At 45.7% G+C, this 17,390-nt stretch overlaps 1 protein-coding gene across 8 annotated transcripts in view; it reads right to left on the reverse strand.

Moving 5' to 3' along the window:
• The window catches only part of Dtnb (dystrobrevin beta), a 211,315-nt gene that overhangs the window by 4,949 nt on the left and 188,976 nt on the right, over nt 1-17,390 (reverse strand). For 6 of the 8 annotated variants that reach the window (XR_007978401.1, XR_007978399.1, XR_007978403.1 and 3 more), the window contains 3 exons: nt 3,173-3,332; nt 2,334-2,423; nt 1,405-1,445 (listed from right to left, as the gene is read on the reverse strand). Coding sequence is in view for 1 of the 8 variants with exons in the window: in XM_052186200.1 (XP_052042160.1) it covers nt 2,334-2,423; nt 3,173-3,332 (250 nt within the window). In the remaining 7 variants the exon portion in view is untranslated. The remainder of the gene's footprint in view (nt 1-1,404; nt 1,446-2,333; nt 2,424-3,172; nt 3,333-17,390) is intronic. The other 2 variants (XR_007978402.1, XM_052186200.1) reach the window with 2 other exon arrangements.

The following is a 17,390-nucleotide window of genomic DNA, read 5'->3' on the forward strand; positions in this document are numbered from 1 at the left end:
CAGAGGCAGCCTCAGGGTGTATAATATCCCTGTCTATGCCCAAAAGCTCCACACTCTGGCACTGTCTGACTGGAATCTTGCATAGCCATGAAGCAGAGGGCATGGTGATGGGTCTGACAGTCGGGGTGGATGCTAGCTACGAGGGTTACCCTTAACATTTTGCATTCAAGTTCAAGAAAACAATTGAAGAAGTATATGCTGGATGAACCCAGATTCATGTGGGCTCTGAAGTGGAGCTGGGTGCTCCCTCTGAATCGAGATCCTGGAAACCAGGCCACATCTCACCAGGTATGGTCAAACAGGACAAATATGTCATATTTGAGGTGTTAAAGGGATTGGGTAGAATCTCCTAAAAATGAGAAAGCCTGGGAGTGACCATGTTATCTCCCATCAAACACTAGAAAGGTGGGCTGTAGAGGAAGATGGATTTAGGGCAGAAAGGGAGATTTTAGCTCCCTAATTAGGAAGAAATCTCCAGTGATATGAGCTGGTTATGACTGAGGCCCCTGGAAATATTCAAACTGGAGGCTTTAAACAGAAAGTTCAATTAAATGTCCTTAAGACCCTTTTGAACTTTAGGATTCAATTACTTAAAAATATTTTTGAAAGGTGAGGAAGACAAGCTGTAGATGTGTGTCGTGTGCATGCTACCGGAAGTGCATGAGAAGTCAGCCTGGACACCTTTGCTGTCCTAGCAAAGCCTGTGATGTCACCTTCGAGGATGCAGTCTACACGTGCTCTGTCCGGCAGGCTCTCCCTTCCACTGAAGAATAGGATTTATCTCCTATTTATCAACCTATAGGCTTCTGTGCTTGTGGCATCACAGGCATTGACCTGTCGTCTGTCCTGGTGGGGTCAGAGCCCTGTCTTCTTGCTTTCTACATCCAAGATCTAGAACTAGTTTTGCCTCTGGACTCTGTGATCTCAAACACTCACTTTTTCTGAAAAGTTACTTATCACATTTCTAAAATCAGAATCGCTAATAAACTTTCAAAATGACACACTAGTATATTTGTCCCTACCCCTGCCACGTGGCCCAGGTGGGCTTTGAATTCCTAAGCCTCCCTAGCTCAGTTCCTGCCAACCACATTACATTCTCATTCTTGAGTACTGTGCTTGCGAGCCATTTGTTTTGCATAAACCTTAACAAGTGTCCATGAGCACAACTGTCCTTTATTTACATGGCTTAAAAATCCCTTAGAAATTCCCTCTGAAACTGTAAGTGAAGTCGACTAAGGAATCGTATTAGAGAAAAGGCCTTCTAATTAGCTGTGCGGCCATCCTGAAGGCCACCCCACCCCCACACACATATGCACAGTGAGGGGTTGGGCTTCAGTGTGGGCATGAGAGATGGGATGAGATAGGGTAAGGGCATGGTCTCTTGCAGCAGAACGGGCAACTGACCTGAGCTGTGAAAGCCAATCAGGATACATGTGTAATCTCTCCTGCAGGAAAACAGATGGACTTGAGGGTAAGTGTGGCAGAAACAATGGTCTTAAAGGGGAGGCTTTCCACTGCGGAACTGGGCGTGCCTTCCACGGGAGTGCCTGGATAATCCATGGGAACGCTGCTCTGTGCCTTTATGTGACAGCCTGCTAAGGCACTGCAGAGTACTTACAAGCACTGCGTTAGGTCATAAAGGACAGAGGCGCCCTCGGTGTGGAGGCCACAAGGCACTCAGGACCGGAGCCCCCAGAGGAAGGCCTCGGCAGGAAAATGACTCCTAAGCATTGGGGCTCCATCACTGAAGGAGCCTGGGGTAATTGGAGGCATGACGGTCTTTTATCCTCTTTCTTTGATGGGTTTCATGTAAGGGGAAAGGCTGTGAAGCAGAGAACTCCAGGGAGCAGTGGCTGAGTCATGGAGAGACGGAAAAAGAAGTCAGATAGGACCCAACCTGAAGGACAGAGGAGCTGCAGCTGGGATCTTCAGGCGAGATCAGAGCCTGCTCATGCACAAGAGGAGAAGACAGGTTCAAACAGAATCAAACAGGAAAGCCAGAGGGCGGCTGGAACAGAGACGGTGGCTTGGTGCTGACTGCTGCCACATCCAGGATAGGTTCAGAGTGAAGTGACGGCCAGCCTAGGGAAAGATGCAGGCAGAGATGGGGAAGGAAGGAGGGTCTGGCTGCACTGAAGAGTCGTTCAAGCTGGAACTGTGTCTGCTCCATCAGACTGTTCTTAATATAAACTGTGGTCATGTGGGAGGGAGGCACTGGGTGGAGATCCCTTGTCTTCCTAGAAGGGAAAGTGGCATGGAAAGCAGGGCTGTGTGCCCGGTGGTGGGGTAGGGCGGGGGCAGAGGAGGAGCCGGGCAGAAAGCTTTGGGGTCACCTGAGTGGAGCTCCTTCACCAGGGAGGACATGGTGTTGGTGATGGAGTCAGCAGCCACCAGCAGGTCATTGCGGAGGTTTCTCCTCGTACCTGAGGGTCAGAGCAGATGGCGATGCAGGTGAGTGGACATGGAGTGCTGGGAGGGCCCTGGAATCCAGGTGCAGAGATGCGGGGTCAAGGCAGCGGCTTTGCACGCTCCCCGCACAGGAGCCCACGGTTCACACTCCATTTTCTCTACTGGGAGTGCGGAGCCTGTCACATCCATGTTTTGTGGGCGCCACAGTAGAGAGTGGAGGTTTCAGGTGAGTTCTGCCCAGGGTGGTCCTCAGTCTCCAACACCCATCACTGCCTCCCACTTCCTCATCTGCACTCCCTCCCCTCACGACTCCATTGTCTACTATTGAAGAGTCCAGGTCCCTCAACTGGCTGTGGTAACTGCTCGCTGACCTTTGACTAGGTCCTATGGAGGTTACCACTCTTCAGTTCCTGCTTGTTCTAAGGACCTTAGAGGGAAAATGTGTCACCCGAGTTTATTCCCCCCAACTCCTCTGGAGGAGGCAAAACTCAAAGGGCAAGGCTTTTCCTTCAGTGCAGACCTCAGAACCCAGGAGAACAGCAGTCTTTACACATGTGCCTGTGACTTCCCATGGAAGACCAGCCTGTCATGGAGAAGGAGCCAGCACGTAGCTTCTTTATACCGTCCATCTGATCATGAAGGCACACTATCTGATCATCCAAAGCCAAGAGCACAAAAGGGAAGCAACTAGAAAAGCCTTGGCAGGGAACCTTGTCTGTGCTTTCCGCCCCTCAGCTCGCAGCAGACGCTCCTGGAAACTCACCTTGTGCAAAGGCCTCCTGTACGTCTCCCCCAACTCCACTCAGTGAGTCCTGTGGGCCGTGGGTCGGGGTGGAGCCAGCAGACGTGGAACGCACAGGCATGGGCATAGGGCGGCCACTTCCATGGGTGGGTGATGTGTGTGGTGACCCGGCGGCTTGAGCCTGGAGGATCAGAGAGAAAAATGCATCACCTCTGGGATCTAATCTCTCCAAGAAAAGGGGAAAGCGCTTCTCAGGGGACATGCTTAAAAAGAAAAAAAAAAAAAAGAGCCAGGAGTCAGCCAGGAGGAAAGAAAGAGAGAGAGGGAAGGGGGCAGGGTGAGAGGAGGAGGCAGGAGAATGGCTGAGAACTCAAAGGCAGCCTGGGCTACACAGTAAGTTCAAAGCTTCAGGGTGAGAACCTGTCTCAGAAAAACAAAAATGAAGACCAGGCTGAGAGAGGTCAGGAGGAGGGGCAGAGGCCATGTAGAGGGCGTGTTGGTCAGAAGAGTAGCTATACCCCGGAGGTTCCGAGAGGGGTAAAACACCCCACAAGCATCCTCATGCGTGCTTGCCAACATTCTGTACCCATTCTTAGGCGTCCCCAAGAAACTGAGGGTAGACACTGGTGTCCTCTAATATAACTTTAATAAATGAAAATAGCAAGATCACGTGAGCGATGTCTTGAGAGTGTGTGGGAGGGAGCACATGGCACCTGCCACGACCTCGGGAGGTCTGTTTGGTTTGGGGAGCCACCTGCTCACTAGAGGGGAGCTTCCCTCAGGAAAGCCTAGTAGAGATTTTTTTCCTCTTTCCCTAAGGTTTGATAATCTATTCATTAATATTTATTTATTTATTTATTTACTTACTTAGACAAGGTCTCTCTACATACCCTGGGCTGTCCAGGAACTATGTAGGCCAGGCCAGCTTTACTCAGACTCCTAGACATCTGCCTGCCTCCTGAGTGCTGATTAAAGGCATGTGAGCTACCACCTCCCTGTTATTCACTATTCTTAAAGATTTGTTTTTGACTGGACTCAGTCTAGTAAGTAAAGCTCTTGGTAAAGATGGCCTATGGCTCTTGGCGATCTGTTCCTGGTGCTCTCTTTTGGTTCCCTTCATGCTCTTGGCCAAAGGCTTAGCATGTCCTGCAGCCTCCTAGTTTTGCTTAGCATATTGTTTCTTCAGATCAACATTAGCGTTTATGTTGCGGGACACGTGGAGTAAGAAGACCTTAAATCTTCAGTCTTTTGTCCTGGGCTTCGGACTTTCTTTGTTCAGGGGCTTTCTGACATGGTGGGAATCATCCTCTTCAGAGAAACTGAAATACTTTCGGATTCACCCACAATGCACTCTGTATAGATGTGTACTTCCCCTTTCCAGTCTCCCTGGTCTATAACAACAACACCCTTACTTAACAACAGGAGCACGGCGCCACGGGCCAACACACCTTGCTTCGTGGGAAAACCTTGTGTGCTGTTCCCCCTACAGGTCCCTCCACAAGAGAATCAGTGGCTACTGCTGTGGCCATTACACTCGAGGCTTGCATTCAATGTTCACTTCAACAAGTCTCTGACAGTCAGTGGGCGGGAAGGAGATCTTCAGCTTCATCTTGACAGGACTGGTCCTCCAAGAGGAGCCGTGAGAAAGACCTGGTAGAGTTTTCAAGGTAGCTTGGAACAATGAGGTGTGACTGCTAAAGAATTAAACCAATCAGAGGCAGATCCCTGAGGTGTATGGGGGTAGTGTCATATTGGAGGATTTTGTGGGAGCAAAACTGGGAGAACGGAAGTGACCGTGGGAATGAGTTCCTGTGCCCCCCTCGGGGAGGGATCTAGCTCAGATACACCACACTCAGAGGATATGACCCAGCAGGCTGCCTGGAGGTACGCACAAAGGCTGCTCTCACTACTGCAGCTGTGTGGGCACTGAATGGAATAGTTTGTCCTCTAGAGCTCCTATTCCCCATGCTTGTTTTCTGAGACATGGCCTCAACCTAGAGATCCTCACGTGGCAGTCACATGCTGAGATGTCAGGAGCACGCCACTCTGACCTGCTCTCTGCGATTCTTGTTTGACCTTTGTGTGTGTGTGTGACTTGCTTTCTTAGTTGGGTTTCATGTGGCCCTGGCTAGCAATGAACTTGAGAAGAGCCTTGGACTCCTGCTCCTCCCGCCTCTACCTCCCAAGTACCGGGATTACAAGCATATTGTAATACCAGCTATCTGTGTTTTTTAATTTAAGAAATGGAAAAGCTCAGAAAATAACCAAGTACAACACTATAAAGCCACCCCAAATGAATAATTATGTACAATTTATTTTAATCTAAAAACAATACTGATAAACTTGAAGACTGCATTACCACCAAATTTTTGCAGGCCCAGTGCCTTTATCTTTTCTCTTTGGAAACTCCAATTTTTCTTACCAAAGATTTTGGTGTAGATTTTGAAACTATATGTACATATATAAAACTATGAATAATATATAAGATTTTTATGCCTTTAAATTCTGTATGAATGGTATTGAACTATAATAATTACTATTAAATTTACTTTTATAGCTTAGCATAGTCCCAGAGAGTGAATGATATTAATAAATATGAATTTAGATCCATATTTCACATCACATTAAAATACAAACCACTGGGCACTGTTGGCACACACCTTCGATCCCAGCATTCAGAAGGCAGAGGTGGGTGGATCCCTGTGAGTCTGAAGCCTTCCTGGTCTACAGAGTGTGTTCAAGCACAGCCAGGGCCACACAGTGGTGGCAGTTTATCTCAAAACCTCACATACACAGAAGAACCTCAAAATGGAGCATACTACGTTTTAGACTTAAAATTGCACAATTTTTCAAAAACAAAAAAGCATAGGAAAGTCCTATGCAAAGAATTCTTGGATCTAACACATAAACCATGATATGTAAAAGGAAAACTTCCTTCTTTAACATGTGTGTCTGTGTAGCATGGAAATCCAGACATCAGCATTAGGTACCTTTTACAACCACTCCCTTTGGGTGGTGGTGGCACATGCCTTTAATCCCAGCACTTGAGAGACAGAGGCAAGTGGATTTCTGAATTGGAGGCCAGCCTGGTCTACAGAGTGAGTTCCAGGACAGCCAGGGCTACACAGAGAAACCCTGTTCCAAAACTGTCTCAAAAAAAAAATGCTTTTACAATAACTCCCTATCTGATCGTTTAGAGAATTATTTTTATGTGTGTGGGTGTTTTGCCTGTATGTATGTGGGTCTATGTACCATACGTGTGCCTGGTGCCCAAGGATCAGTCAAATCTCCTGGAACCAGAGGTACAGATGCTTCCATATGAGTGTTTGGATTTGAAACCAGGTCCTCTGGAGAAACAGCTAGTGGTCTCTGTCTCCGGGATTTTTGTTTTTTGTTTTTTTGGACATATGGTCTCACTGTATAGCCCTGGCTATCCTGGAACTCACTATGTAGACCAGGCTAGCCTTGAAGTCACAGAGATCCACCTGCCCTTACTTCTCAGGTGCTGGTACTACAGGCATAGATGTGCCACCACGCCCAGCATGGACACTGCTCCCAACTGCTGAGCAGTCTCTCCACTTCACTGCCCATGGAGCTCCCTGATTACTGGCTGGCTGGCCAGCAAGCCCCAGAGATGTTCCTACTTCTGCATCCCCAGTACTGTGATTACAAGTGCCTGCCACCATGCCTGATTCTTACATGCCAGGTGTTTCACCAAGAAGCCACCTCCCCAGCCCAGGAGAAAAGCTTTTTTTTTTTTTTTTAAATTAAAGACGTTTGACAAAATATCCAGAAAAGACAACTTTGTTCTTATCACAAAAACTTACTAGTTTATAATGATGGCTATAGTTAGTCAACACTTTCTATATATTATATATTATATACATGTGTGTGTGTGTGTGTATGTATTAGATTGGATCTTTCTGCAAAGAGATGTAAAATTATCATCTTTTAGCTTAAAAAGAAAAACCAAGCAAGCATTCTTTGTTCTTCAAAATAAGTCATTAGAGTCCAAATGGGCAGATAGATTCAAAACTGGATCAATCTAAATAATCTAAATAAATAAAACTAGAACAGCACCAGGGAGGCAGAGGCAGACAGATATCTGAGTCTAAGGCTAGCCTGATCTACACAGTGAGTTCCAGGACAGCCAGGGATATGCAAGAATGACCCTGCCTCAAAAAAGGGGGGTGGAGGGAGGAGGCCTGAGCATTGGGTGTGTCAATCTTAGAACTTTGGAGAGACAGGCAGGAGCTGGGGATGGAGACCAGCCTCAGTTATACAAGGAGCTTCTGAAGAAACATCTGCATGCATGAAATTGTTCCAATAACAGCCTAGGACTCCTGTATACGTATCAGGAGGCCCCAAGGGAACCAACACCAAAAGAAATGATATAAAATAAAATAAAAATTTAAGTGATAAACAACAAAAGAAAGTGAAAGGATGACACAGAGAAAGAAAAGCCTTAAGATGACATACCTCACACATGGTGGTGCACACCTTTAATCCCAGCACTTGGGAGGCAAAGGCAGGCGGATCTCTGATGTTTGAGGCCAGCCTGGTCTACAGAGTGAGTTCCAGGACAGCCGGAGATACACAGAGAAACCCTGTCTTGAAAAAACCAAAACCAAACCAAAACAAAACAAAACAAAAAACAGTCCAACAGGCATGAAACAGATCCCAATTAAACACCAGGGAAAGAGATCAAGAGCACAATGAGATATCACTTTACTCCTGGTAGGATGAACACTACAAAGATGTTACAACAACGAGTGCCTACAAGAATGTAGAGAGACTGCAATCCTCGGGCATGGCCAGCAGGAGTGTAAGATGGTGCGGCTGCTTTGCAGAACAGTCTGGCAGTTCCTCAGGAGGCCAAGTACCACATGACATGGCAATCCATCCCACTCTCAGGTACATACCCACCCAAGAGAAATGAAACATATTTGAACAAAACCTGTCCAGATGTTCCTAGAACATCGGCTGACACAGCCAAAGAGCCAAACCAACTCCAATGCCGACTGATGAGCACTTTAAATAAAACATGCTACTCAAACAATGGAATACTATTAGGCAATAAAAAGGACTGATAACATCTGCCTTAGTTAGGATTTCATTGCTCTGAAGGGACAACATGACCAAGGAAGCCCTAATAAAGGACAACATTTAAGTGGGGCTGGCTTACAGTTTTAGAGATTTAGTTCATGATTGTCACGGAGGGAAACATGGCTGCCTGGGCAGACATGGTGCTGGAAAAGGTGCCGAAAGTTCTATTATCTTCACCCACAGGCAAGCAGGAGACTTTGCCACTCTGGGTGTAGCCTGAGCATAAGAGACCTCAAAGCCCGCCCCCACAGTGACACACCTCCTCCAACAAGGCCACACCTCCTCCAACAAGGCCACACCTCCTCCAATAAGGCCACACCTCCTACTAGTGACACTCCCTGTGGGCCAAGCACATTCAAACACATGAGTCTATGGGGGCCCTACCTATTTAAACCACAAAGACATCCTACAACATTTTGAAAACATTTTGCTAAGTGAAGGAAGTCATTCTCAAAACAACATGAGTTCTAAAACTTCCTACATGAAATTCCCAGAATAAGGAAATCATAGACAAAATAAACTAGTGGTTAGCTAAGCAGGGTGGGGGTTGGGGAGGATGAAGAATGGTGTGAGGATTCTTTTTGTGACCAATGGAGTTTCTAAAACTGAAGGTAATGACTGTATAACTCTGAGTATTGTTAAAAAAAAAAACACTGAATTTTACAGTTAAAAATAGTGAATTTATGTTGGATGTGAGCCAGGAGAAAGGCTCAGACTGAAGGAAATTATCCACAAGCTGTATTTGAAGCAGAACAGTGCCTGGGACATACAAGGAACTCTCTTAATTCAGTAATGTGATAAACAATACAACTACATGCCAAGTCCCAAAGGGGACTGAACACACAGTGCAATACACTCTGCTCACAAACAGTTACAGCTCAAAAGACTGTCATGGCTGCTCTCCCTCCTGCCCCCAACTGCTGCTGAGCCTGAGAAGTTGCCAGGATCTAAGCAGTTTCTTTCTTTCTTTCCTTTTCTTTTCTTTTCTTTTTTTTTTTTTTTTTTTGATTTTTTTTTTTTTTTTTTCCGAGACCGGGTTTCTCTGTATAGCCCAGGCTGTCCTGGAACTCACTAGGCTGGCCTTGAACTCAGAAATTCGTCTGCCTCTGCCTCCCAGAGTGCTGGGATTACAGGAGTGCGCCACCACCTCCCGGCACTCAGCAGTTTCTTATGTTAAACATACCCTGTAATCCAGTAAATTCCATTCCTGAGAGACATACATACTCTTGAGAGTCATGAAAACATAAGCCCACCTAAAACAAATGTTCACTGGCAACAATGTAACAGCCCCAAGGGAAGCAAGCACCAAAGCCCACTAACCTGGATTAATACAATGTAACATGACTAAGTACTTTTTTATTTTGTGAAATACTTATTTTTATTTGTCAGTAATTATTAAATATTTTATCATTTCCTACTTTATCAAAGTATGCATCCTGTCTTCTCAGTTACAAGTGAATCCTGTTACAGCCAACTAATTTTTTCTTTTTTAAACTAAGTATTTCAGGTTGGAGGGATAGCTCAGTGGTTAAGAGATCCTGAGTTCAATTCCCAGCAACTACATGCTGGCTCACAGCCATCTGTAATGAGGATCCAATGCCCAGTTCTGGTGTGTCTGAAGACAGCTACAGTGTACTCATATACATAGATAATTCATCAGATCCCATTACAGATAGTTGTGAGCCACCATGTGGTTGCTGGGAATTGAACTCAGGGCCTCTAGAAGAGCAGTCAATGCTCTTAACCTCTGAGCCATCTTGCTAACCCCAATAAATAATTCTTAAAAAAATAAATTGAGTATTTCATAAATTGAGTATATTATATGCATATAATGTGTTTTGACCAAATCCACTCCTAATCTTTCCCCTCCAATTCTTCCCCAAGCTTACCCCATCAAGTCCCTCCCAATTTCATATGCTTAAAAAAAGTCCTTAGCCCAGCTCACGGGTATTAGAGCATGGGTAGTTTTTCAGAGGTAGCATCCCTAAAGAGAACTGGCTCTCTCCATCTCAATACCCATCAATTTTGATTATTTAATATTTGCATATTGTACTGGCTGGTTTTGTGTGTCAACTTGACACAGGCTGGAGTTATCACAGAGAAAGGAGCTTCAGTTGGGGAAGTGCCTCCATGAGATCCAGCTGTGGGGCATTTTCTCAATTACTGATCAAGGCGGGAGGGCCTCTTGTGGGTGTGCCATCCCTGGGCTGGTAGTCTTGGGTTCTAAAAGAGAGCAGGCTGAGCAAGCCAGGGGAAGCAAGCCAGTAAGAAATATCCCTCCATGGCCTCTGCATCAGCTCCTGCTTCCTGATCTGCCTGAGTTCCAGTCCTGACTTCCTTTGGTGATGAACAGCTCTGTGGAAGTGTAAGCAGAATAAACCCTTTCCTCCCCAACTTGCTTCTGGGTCATGATGTTTGTGCAGGAATATAAACCTTGACTAAGACACATATTAAATATGGTGGTGGGTCAGGGAGTTGGAAAGATAGCTCAGTGGTTAAGACCCCCGGATGCTCTTCCAAAGGACAGGGGTTTCAATTTTCAGTATCCACATGTGGTTCACAATCACTTATAACTCTAGTTCCAGAGGCTGAAACCAACTCTTCGGGTACCAACAGCACATGGTGCACATACATACATACAGGTAAAAACTTATACACATACAATTGAAAAAAAAATCTCTCAAAAAAAATGTTGGGATAGAGCTGATGAACCCATGTTTGGGCAGAGTATGAGCACTTTGACATCCAGGGCAGGTAAGAGACAATGTATGGCTCGTAGATAGACACTTGCTTCAGTCCTGCCTGAGAAGGACTGGTCTTGGGTATGGGATGCCATTCATTGGTCCGGGATGTTAATAGACCCTTACTCTGTAGTTATAACACAACAACAGCAGCAGCAGCAGCAACAACAACAACAACACACAAGTGTGCCAGCAATGTTGCATTCTGTGTTGAAAAGACTGTGCCCTCCCTTACCAACAGGCTGAATACTGCCTTCTCTTCTCAGGGGCACAGTTCCCCTCTGTTCTATGTGATTCCTGACCCATGCATGCCTGCTGGATCCCAGACATCAGCCTTGAGGCTGAGCGACTTCCTGAGACCTGGAGCACGGCTCTTGCGTGTCTTCTCGCATTCCATCCCTACACCACTGTGCTTTGCACAGGTTCTTAGTTTCCCATATTTCCTTCTGTAGGAAAGTAGCTAGGGCAGACAATAATCCCCACTGAGTAATAAATCCATCCATGCCTGGAAAATATTTGCGTGAAATTCTCTAACTAGCTAACTAAATGTGGTAGCCAGACTTCAAACAGCCCAAAGTGACCTGCCACTTACATCCCAGAATAATCTCTGGTTCTGGAATGTTGGCAAGGCAAGTGACTTACTTCTAATGAATTAGACAAATGGGACATAGGCTGCTTTTGAGGTCAGGTTATAAAAGATGATGACTGTAGCCTGGGTGACCCTTGGCTGTAGCCTTGTTGGAGCCTCTGCAGGGTTCTTGGTCCACAGCAGTTGTGGAATGAGTGATATGATTTCCTCTCCCCCACTTTTCTCCTTTTTGCTTTTCTCAGACAATCTGATGTAACATAGCCTGGAGGGATCACAGGCATGTGTCACCACACCTGGTGATATGTTTTTATAAGCCACAATTTTGGGATGATGCTGTATGACAATAAATCATCCATGCACCAAACTTACTGTGGTTTTTGGTTTTGTTTTTGATGTAACTACTTTAATAGAGTAATCACAGTTGGAATTTGGTTGACAAAGCGGGCAGATGGATTTGGGGGGGGGGGCAGACTAGAACCAGAGGCCCAGTAACAGGCTTAGGGCCCCCAGAAAGAGGGCAAGAAAAGGTAAGCAGGAAGACATCTCTCTAATGTGAGAAACTGAGGGCCCTGAGTCCAATAGCTTATCCAAATATCCAGTTTCTGGCTCTTTGTCCGTGATTACCAGCACCCTGTCGCACTGCTCTACACCCAAGAAGGGAAGTTGTAGGTTCTGAGAGGCACTCCAGCTCTTCAGGTGAGCAAACAGGGAGATAGAGTAGGTCAGTGACAAGGATAGGAAATAGAAGTTAGAAACTTAGCTTCACACACACACACATACACACACACACACACACACACACACACACACACACACACACACACACACACACGTTGACATTTCCAGGGTCCAGGTTTCTCATCTGTAAACAGGAGGATAGTAGATGACATCTGAGATTATTAGTTTTTCAGATAAAGAGTGCTATGATCCATGATCTTTATCAAATCATTGCATCTCCGCCAAGTGGCCCTTGCTTGGGTTGAGTAGAAACTCTTTGTCAGAGAAGAGCATGCTCCTCTGCAGCCACCCCTGCCTCAAGGTCAGCTGATGACGTGTTCTGTTTAAATCCAACCTTTCTCACACATCCAGCCGACACCAGAGATGTCACATATCGAGGTCTTGAAGAAATGAAGCCGATGAGAAGCAGCAGAGAACAGGCTGCCCTGCATGGTACAGGAAAGACCTCCAGCTTTGGAAAGACAGCTGGAGAAAAGGGCCTTTTGATCATGTGTATGCGCACTGGATGTGTGGTGCACCGTGAGACAGTGAGTGACCCTCTCAACCTGCTATATCACACTCACCTTGCAGGGACTTGCAGGCTGAGACCAGGAGACACTAAGCACACAGCTATGATACTGCAGTATGGTATATTAGTACCGTGTCTCAACAGCAAGGGCATGGTCAAGGCAGGCCCCCTCCACAGGGACTGCCTGCCTCTCTGTTAAGATTAACTAGTCTGGAATTAGCAGCACGGTGGGTATCTGGGGGTGCTGGGGAATCTGAGAGTGAAACAAAAATCAGCAGCAAAAGTGGAAGAGTTAGTGGGATTAACTCCAAGAAAGGTAGGCCAATGGCCACAACACAGAGCAGAACTGCCACGATTCCTGACACAGCACTTATAACACAACCCAGAGCTAAGGCTGGCATCCAGCAATCACATGTCTAGCCAATAAGCAAAGTAAATGTCCTGTAATTCCTTGAATGCAGATACCCCTTAGAGCTCTTTTGCTGGGAATGTAGAGTTCTAATCTGTGTGGCAGTCCAGACTGCTGGTTCTCATTTTCTAACCAGCAAAGACATGGAAAACTGAAGCAAGTTTTACATTAGGCTCCAGAAAAGTGTGTGGAAATCACATTTATGTATTCAGGGGGCTTATGACCTACCTTATTTTATGCATGTACAGACTGAGACTCACAGTGGTCAACCGGGTTATAAATAAATCAGTAGAAGGCCTCAAATGGCTAGGAGAAGCCTGAGTATGTTTGGATCATATTACCACAACCCTGAGGTCAGAAGGAACATGACTTCTCATGACTGATGCTAACTTTGATTTCCCCTTATTCCTTTTAGTAGGAGTGCAATCTAGGTTCTCTACCATTGAGCCAAAATTTCAGCCACTACTGTGATTTTGTATAGCAGAATCAATTTCATTCCAAGCAAGTACAAGAAATGTAAGAAAGGAGAATGCAGATGATGACTTAGTCCCTTATCTAGAACACAGATCAAATACTGGAGCCAAAACAGGTACAGAGGATGCCAGAAGAGGTGAGCTGAGGACAGCGATTCCTCCCCAGAGCAAAGAGAACTCAGACACAGAGGCAGACAGACTCGCCAGAGGACCAGCTGCAGAGAGAAAAGGGCACTGTCTCTGGTAAAAAGTACCAGGGCACAGCTCTTGTCTGTCTTTAGGCATTGCCAGTATGGTACCTGGCACACAGAAGGGACTCCATAAATAGCATTTCTTTCTCATCTCTTCTGCATGGAAGAGGTTAGAGTTTTAAGTCTCTTTGGTACACATTATCATGTAGCCAAGCCCAGAGAGGTCTGTGGTAAGAGTATAAAGTGGAGAGCAAGCCCTGTCCTCCGCACCTCCCCGCCAGGCTGTTATCATGGCAACAGGACGGAGGACATTTCAGTTTCCATCTCTTTCCCTGACTCATGGATACCTGCCAGGCAGCAGATGGCCTGTGTGGACGATTACCTTCACTTTGCCGCAGTGTATTTAAATTAAACAAACTGGCCTCTTTGCTGCTGGTTGTCAGGTGCCTTGTCAGAAAAACAAAAACAGAATCCAGGGGGAAAGGGGCTATAAGTCTGAAATTTAGGCAAGGCCGCTGTAGCCGAATGGAGACTAGGAGCAGATAAAGACTGGGCCTGGAACATTTCCCCTCCGAGAACAGGTAAAAGCATCACACACCATGCTGAGCTGATGCTGGCACTGTGCTGGGAGGGTGCAGCTGCGCCACTAACTGTGGAGGGGGCGGGGCGGGGGCTGTCTCCACCACATCAGCCCTGCCGCAGGATGAGAAAACAACCACCTCATCCGACTGCTGTGAGTCAGGACTGGGCATGGGAGCCACATCGCATGCATAACAAGGGAGCATGGGGCAGACAGGACCAGCACCCTTAGAAAGGCAAACTGGCTGTGCTGAACTGAAGCAGAGAAGGAAGTCCTGGAAAACTTGCTTCAGCAAGTGCCCATTTGCAAAACCGGGCCATCATGACCTTTAAAAGACAAACCTGGTTTCCAGACACTTCATAGAGTTCTGAGACTTTCTATGAGGTTGCTCTGCTCTGAGAATATGTATCTACCTATTGCATATCTGATGGAAGGATAAGGCCCCCAAGGTCTGCATATGGTCCCTTTGCAGAGAACTGACATCTCTTTGTGCCTACACCATGATGGGAAACTCAGGACCCTTATATGACCAGTCTCACTGTGGAGGCCTGTGTGGTCTTCTCGGATTGCCAATATTCTATAACTTGAATCAACAGTGTTGGCAGGGCAGTGGTGTGCATTTGGCTTTCAGTCTGTAACTGAATCACACTGTTATATAGAAGCTAAGACTTACTTCTGGACTCAAAAGGGTAGAAGGCAAGGTGTTTACTTATTTTTCTTGGTGGAATGAAGAAAGCATATTGAATTTCTGGAACAAAGCACAACTTACTATGACTTAACAATAAACTCAAAGAAAGTTGATATTTAAAATTTTAGTTGAGAAAGTTCACACATTCTTTTTTTTTTTTTTTTTGGATTTTGTTTTTTTTCCGAGACAGGTTTCTCTGTGTAGCCCTGGCTGTCCTGAAACTCACTCTGTAGACCAGGCTGGCCTTGAATTTAGAAATCTGCCTGCCTCTGCCTCCCAGAATGCTGGGATTATAGGCATGCACCACCACCGCCCAGCAAGTTCACACATTCCAAGACTAGAATTCTCCTGTTTGTTTCCTGGGTTGGCTACCCCTGTGTAAGATGGTCTCTCCCTTAGGTCCCCAATGAAGGATTTCAAAACCAATCCTCAGAAAAATGATCAGAAACCTCACTAAGAGAAAAATGTCTTGTAGACAGTAACAAATACTCAAGTTACATGTAAGAAACAAAACTAGCTAGGCCCTGGAGGACATGGTTGTAATTTTAAAGCTAAGTCAGTAAGAGGGGGGAAGCTCAAGCCTACCGATGATGCTCTAGAATTCAAGGAGGCAAACTGAAAGTCACTTGTATGATAATACCTTGTTCAGTAATCCTCCTCCTGGGGCTGAAGAGATGGCTCAGTGTCTGGAAGCGCAGGCCTGTCTTCTAGAGGACCAGAGGATAGTGCTTAGCACCTTTGAGCCAGTGGTAATTCCAGATCCAAATCTGCCTGGCTAGATCAGCTGGAGTTTTACCTGCACAGTTCTAGATATCTAGTAGGTCTTTCTCCATGACTGCTTGGTTAGTCACATGACCAAGAACATAACAGCCAAGATCACACCTAACCCAGAATAATCTGTTTCCACCATTCTCTTGGCAGGAACCGTTATTTTCCCAGATTCTTGGGTTCTAAACCCAGAAACCATGGCTTACTCTGTCTTGACTTTGGATTCTTTTTTCTCTTTTTAAATAATATCTGGACAGTAGGTAGCATTCTGGAGAGAGTGCGTCCTAGAATTCAATGCTTTTCTCATGGAGTTCGGGAGGACTGCTCTAGTCTAGTGTGTGTAGCATTTCCTGGAGAGCATAGGGGACAGTTTTCTTATCATATACACATTACGGTCAGGATTACAAAATACAAGAATTCAGTATAGGATGGAAATAAGATAGAGGAAAGTCTCTTAGCTTGTCTTTTATGGAGTGATCAGAACAGGGGTATGTCCCTCAGATCCAAGAATTATTTCTCCTTTCTAGTCATTCTCCCTGAAAACTTGCTGGTGTTCAAGGCACTCTATGAGAACATAAGTATATTTCCTCTTTTTACAAAATGAAACCAAAACCAAAACAAGGAACTACTGGGGCCCTGCCGTGAGCAAGGAGCAAGAGGGATAAATAAGCACTCAGGGTAAACTTCCACACGCTATTCTCAGGCTACTGGATCCAGAAGGCATCTGTGCCTGCGGAGACTGGGGCCCAGGTTGAAGCCTGTAGGGCTGTCTTGAAGTACATCAATTTATCAATCCATCAAAAGCTATGCTTTTGCAGACTTAGGAGGGAAAGAGTGTATGTAATTAAGACTCAGGATGACAATGATCTGGCTTATATTTCCATATTTAAGGCACTGTGTCAACCAAAAAGTTACATTCCTACTAACCAGAAAATTATGTCCATACTATTTGAGAATGGAATTTGTGTTGATTTCTTTTTAATCCTCTAACAGACTCAGCCCATCATCTCTGATGTGTGTAGCAGAGCATTGCCAGTCAGTGAGTCAACTCTTGGCTGTGTTAGAAATAGATCCATGCTTCTGTTATGGGGTGAGAAACATGGGAGCTGTATGAGAGGAGCATAGAAATCCTTCATGGAAAGCTGGACCCCTGGATATGGACCCCTCAAGGCTTAATTTTATTGAGCCTTAAGAGATCCAGAAGTGATCTGATGTGTTATGCTGAGTCACTGGGGGCATGCAGAACTGAGATGTTAAGTCCTTCCAGACTAGGAGTAATCTGGACTGTGGCAGTCCTGGGGTCAAGCAGCCAGGTTAACATAGTCACTACTATCTATCTATCTATCTATCTATCTATCTATCTATCTATCTATCTATCTATCTATCTACCTATCTACCTATCTACCTACCTATCTCTCTCTCTCTTTCTCTCTGTACCTATCTATCTA

This window comes from Apodemus sylvaticus, chromosome 6 (genome assembly GCF_947179515.1).
Source record: "Apodemus sylvaticus chromosome 6, mApoSyl1.1, whole genome shotgun sequence".
NCBI lineage: Eukaryota > Metazoa > Chordata > Mammalia > Rodentia > Muridae > Apodemus > Apodemus sylvaticus.